General features: G+C 45.9%; 1 protein-coding gene across 1 annotated transcript in view; it reads left to right on the top strand.

Annotated features, from left to right (window-relative positions):
* Positions 1 to 789: 789 nt before the first annotated feature.
* The window catches only part of SLC16A5 (solute carrier family 16 member 5), a 7,846-nt gene continuing 3,717 nt past the window's right edge, over positions 790 to 4,918 (top strand). Inside the window, exons 1-2 of the mRNA XM_031059976.1 lie at positions 790 to 1,024; positions 4,216 to 4,359. Of these exons, the coding sequence (XP_030915836.1) occupies positions 805 to 1,024; positions 4,216 to 4,359 (364 nt within the window). The 5' untranslated portion in view covers positions 790 to 804. The remainder of the gene's footprint in view (positions 1,025 to 4,215; positions 4,360 to 4,918) is intronic.

Raw genomic sequence — 4,918 nt, 5'->3', positions numbered from 1 at the left:
AACACCATTTCAGTGCTAAGTAAATATTGCGTTGTGCATTGACCTTATGGGCACTTTTTCTGAGCTCATCCAGCTGCCAGAGATTATTATTTTATGCATGTTTATTCATGTGGAGAGGATGCAGAATGCTATTGCTATATGTTTCTGTCAGTCTCAGAGAAATCCAAACTGGGATCTCTCAGAAGCAGCTCTAGATCTAGAGAGGTAAAGCAAAAGCCTATATCTGCCATCACTGGATTGTAATTAATTAATGGCTTTTAAAATGTTTTTTCACCACCAGCACTTTGTATGTAGGTGTAGTTTTCCTAAAAGGCTCACACTGAGCTCTGCTGTGACACAGAACCTTTATAGGTTTCTATTTTGCTTGGCATTTGCAGTTCTTCCTCCTCGGCACGGGGACTGAGTGACCTTAGCAATTGCCAGCAAGGGGACTCCATATGATGAAAGCAGGTGAAAGGGAAAATAAGGGCGGAACTAGGTAAAGCCAATTCATACCTCAGAGGAGGTGTGGTCCTGTCCTCTACCTGACTGTGGTTACAGTCTTGTGAAATATAAAAGGAGAAGGCAGTGGTTTCTTAAACAATCTGGTGCCAGGATCCTGTAGTGAGAAGGAAGGGAGGTGCTGGAAGAAATGCAGAGCAAGAAGTCGAGAGTGTCAGCTGTGAAAGGTGTGGGACTCACCGGTGCTCTGAGCCTCAGGAACACCATCAGCTCTTCCCTGAAGGCCTGTTCACTGGGCTGAGGGTTGCGTGGTAGCTGCACTCCCTTCCCCAGCAGACTGGCTGAGAGGAGAACGGAGCTATCATGTCCCAAGGAGAAGCAGCAGGACGCGGCGCTGCCAAGCCCCAGGACCAGGGATGGGCATGGATGGTCCTGCTGGCTGCAGTGGTGCTGCAGGGGCTGACGCTGGGCTTCCCCAGCTGCATTGGTATCTTCTTCACGGACCTCCAGCACGAGTTCCAGGCCAGCAAGAGCGAGACCTCATTGTTCCCGTCCATCATGGTGGCCGTGCTGCACGGAGGGGGTGAGTGATGGCAGGGAATGGCCTCCTCCACCTCCTGCTCTTGTGCTGTTGGTGGGGGGATGTAATGAGGATACTTCCAGCATTTCATTAAGGCGGGTGGTGGAAGGGACTGGCTGTTTGGCAGTACACAGCATTTCCAAGACAGTTGGATCCCACAGTCCAAAGCTAAATGTCCACAGATTCCATGCTCCCTTTTGTCACTCTCAGAGTCAGCCAAGACCCTTGGTCAAAGAAGACAAATCCCTTTCTCAGCCCGGTTTTTCCAGACCAGCAAAAACACAGTTATTTCTCACTGAAGCTCTTTGAATAAGCCAGCACATAGTGCTGGAGCTCCGGTGCTTTCTTGGTTCATCTTGTCCACGAGAGCACATCTCCTTCCAAATGCCACATGACAGCTCTGTTCTTTGTGGCTGAAGAGATGCCAAAAGCTGAGCTCCTCAGCGCTGCCAGCTGAGGCAAAGCCCTAAAAGCAGCTCCTTGGGCGGTGGCACGGAGCGCACACCTACGCAGGCATCGGGGTGGATGTGAGCAGGGCTGGATCAGTGCAGAACGTGGGTCAGGCAGAACCTACGGCTGCAGGGCTGGAAGGAGCATTGTGCTCTGTGAATTGTGCAGTGAATCACTGGTTTTCCCCTCAAAAAAAATATGGAAGCAGTACAGGGCAGTGGTCCCAGATTCTACATACAGATGTGGGGATTCTTTTTCTGCAGAGAGAAAACCAAACCCCCAGCAGCTCAAGGACTTCCCAATGAGTGGTCTGCGCTTTGTGACCCATACAAATCCTGTGGTTATTTGATAGACAGACAACCAAAACCCTACCAGGCAACAGAAGGAAAGTTCCCAGTGTTGCCCATGTATCCAAGCTTCTCCTTGAGTTAATTACTGCTCCCTTCCAATGCTGGTGAAAGTTGATACTACATTACAAAGCAAAAAAACAACCCCAGAGCCCTGAGTCACACTGATGTGAAGGCTATGGCAGGTTCAGTCTGTACCATGCAGGATATGGCTAGCAGCCACCTGCATGGAATTGAGAGTTTGCGCCTTAGCAGAAACAGCTGGGTCCAGAATATCAAGATGCAGATGGAAAGAGATGTCGAGGGAAGCGACAAGGGGAGGAATCACCACTGAGAGTCAGCAGAAATAAAGCAGTATCCTCGGAGCTTGGAATTTGGAAGCTGTTGGGCATTCCCCATCCTGCTGTCCAGCCCCTGTGATCCTTCTGTCATTAGTGGGAAGGGTCCAACTGGAACCTGCTGGCTCTGGGAAACAGTCTCAGAAGCAGCTTGGTCCCAGTATGTCCAGGAAGGACAACTCTGCCAGTACCCACAAGAATGTCAATTATCCTGTCATTTTTAATGAAGTAATTGTTGTGTAGGAGGCTAGAACCACTGTAAAAGGTAATACAACAACAGCCAATACATAGATCCAAAAGTTTTAAATTGGATAAGGAAAGAATAGCTTTGTGTTGATATTCACAATAGAATTTGTCAGGGCACAGCCAGAGAGTTGTACTTTGCTTGCCAGTTATGTCTCCTATTGCAGGGTCTTAGAGCACAGGGGGGCTTATTCTTTCCCCCAGTAGCACAAGGCAGCACTAACATAAACCAGAAAAAAAAAAACAACAACAAAATAAACAGAGATCAAAGCTTCCCTCTCAGGCCAAGCACATATGGCTTTTGCTGCAACTTCTAACCTCATTTGGAGGGGGCCAGGCTTTCCTTGATTCAGATTCTCCAGTTACATTTCAGCACTTAAGTCTTTCCCAAAATTGCATGCTGTTGTCACCAGTATCTCTTAAAGGTGCCACTCTCTTTTCTACACATTTATTCCTTTTAATTCAGAGGAATTGAAGGGGGAAAAAATTTATTTGTTACAAAAATTGGAAGAGAAAGAGAAATAGGCAGAGCAGCCTGTTCCCAGAGCAGCCAGTACTGGGAGAAGGTTCCATGCAGGAGAGCTATGGAAGGAAATGGGGAAAGGCACAGGGCAAACAATAGCTCATAACTCAGCCAAACATATTCCATTATCGGTGCTACGTTCCTAGGTAAAAGCCATTAGCCTAGGTAAAAGCCATATTTTGTTATAAGATAATTTGAGAGACCTAGGGTGCTACATCTGTGTCCAAAAGGGAATTTCAGGCCATTACAGATTCCTGCTCCTAGATATCCATGCACACAGAACACTCTGCACTAACTCATATAAATGCAGCACTTTTGTTGATATTATTGTTGCAAAGGAAAGCACAAAAGCCCCAGGCAAATGAGAAATAACATCTGAAACCCAGACAACAATTAACCAGGAACTAATCACGACAAACCCTTATGGTTTTTAGAGTCAATCTCATTATTTTATTGTGTTCAATTTATGCCTTCTTGGGCCAGTTCAACAGTAGTACCATCCTTAATGTCTTCAGCAGTAGGAAAAATAATGCAGTCACATTTGCTGGACACTTTTTCAAAGGCCAGTGAAGTCTAAGGTGAAAATCTCCCAAGCAGATCAAAATACAGACAGCTGCACTCCTAATTTTAATAATGTTCCACTGATCACTTGACTGTGTGGATTTTATTTCAAACCAGATGTTGATTTAGGTCACAAATATGCCACAGGTTATATTTCCTACACTGACTGACTCCTAATTCTGCAGTTTACAGTCATTTTGCATTTGCTTTCATAACCTTAAGTGTTCAGAATTGGGAAAAATGTTAATAAAACCTGGAAAACCTTGAGGATCCTCGAGGGAACAGGAAAAGAAACTACCTTCAGATCTTCTTCTCCCGGAGAATGCAGAGAGAAGCACCTTCCCACTGGCGGGCTGCAGGTGTGATCTGATCTTTCTCTGCCCCAAAATGAAGGATGTTAATGTCATCAACAAACAAGTAATTTATCATAATCTCATGGAATTCACCATAAGTCCATTTCCAAGGGTTTTGATGAAAATCCATCACATCCTACTTGATGGTCAAAATCCCAGCAGATGACAGACGTCACGTCAGCCAACAAGCTGGCCAAGCACTTGGGAGGATGACGGAATCACGGAATATATTTTCTCTTCCTGTCTCCCCCACTACATTAAATTGCCAGGAAAACTTTCAGGGTCTCTAGACTACATAATTTCATAATTGCAGCAATCCAGCAGGTACAAAATACTTCCTTCCTCCCTAACTGCTTCCCTTTTCCTTCTCTACTTCCAGGGCCCCTGTGTAGCATCCTGGTGAAGCGGTTTGGCTGCAGGTTCGTGGTGATGCTGGGAGGGCTGCTCAGTGGGCTGGGAATGGTGTCCAGCTCCTTCTGCATGTCCATCAGCCAGCTGTACCTCACAGCTGGCCTCATCACTGGTATGTACTAGAGAGCAGGGAAACTCAGCTGCTGCGCTGGAGATGGGAAATGGGAGAGGCCCAGCTAAGTGATCACATTTTTCCACTCATCTGTGAAATAGGAGAACTCAACAGCCTCCCAGCACAGCAGAAATCCTACAGCCACTAGACTTGGCCTTCACACCCCTTTAGCACACACCTCACCCACTCAAGCTCACTGGGAAGTGCTTCCCTCTGGAAAAAGCTACAGGTCTCCAGAGGGTAAAATGGAGAAAAAGGATGTCTGTTCTTTTTAGTAGCTTCTCAGCCTTTTGTCTTTAAAGAAGGGAGGGTTTTTGTTGTTTTTCCAATCTTGGAACATAATGTGTTGCGATAATGTCCTTCTCAGGTTCCCTGAGCTTGTATTTCACCACTCCCAAACTGGGGGAGAATGAAGACATCTTTTTCTAACAAAAGACCCTGTTGGTTTTGAACAGAAGTAACAGATGGGAACTCTTCCTTTCCAAATATTTCTCCTATGTAACTGACGTTCAATTCTTGGTTTTTAATAACACAGAGAAATTAATTCCTTACTCTGTAA

The sequence above is a fragment of the Geospiza fortis genome, unplaced genomic scaffold (assembly GCF_000277835.1).
Source record: "Geospiza fortis unplaced genomic scaffold, GeoFor_1.0 scaffold244, whole genome shotgun sequence".
In the NCBI taxonomy this organism is placed as follows: Eukaryota; Metazoa; Chordata; class Aves; order Passeriformes; family Thraupidae; genus Geospiza; species Geospiza fortis.
The sequence above is the reverse complement of the archived record's forward strand: the minus strand, read 5'-3'. Positions and strand labels throughout refer to the sequence as shown.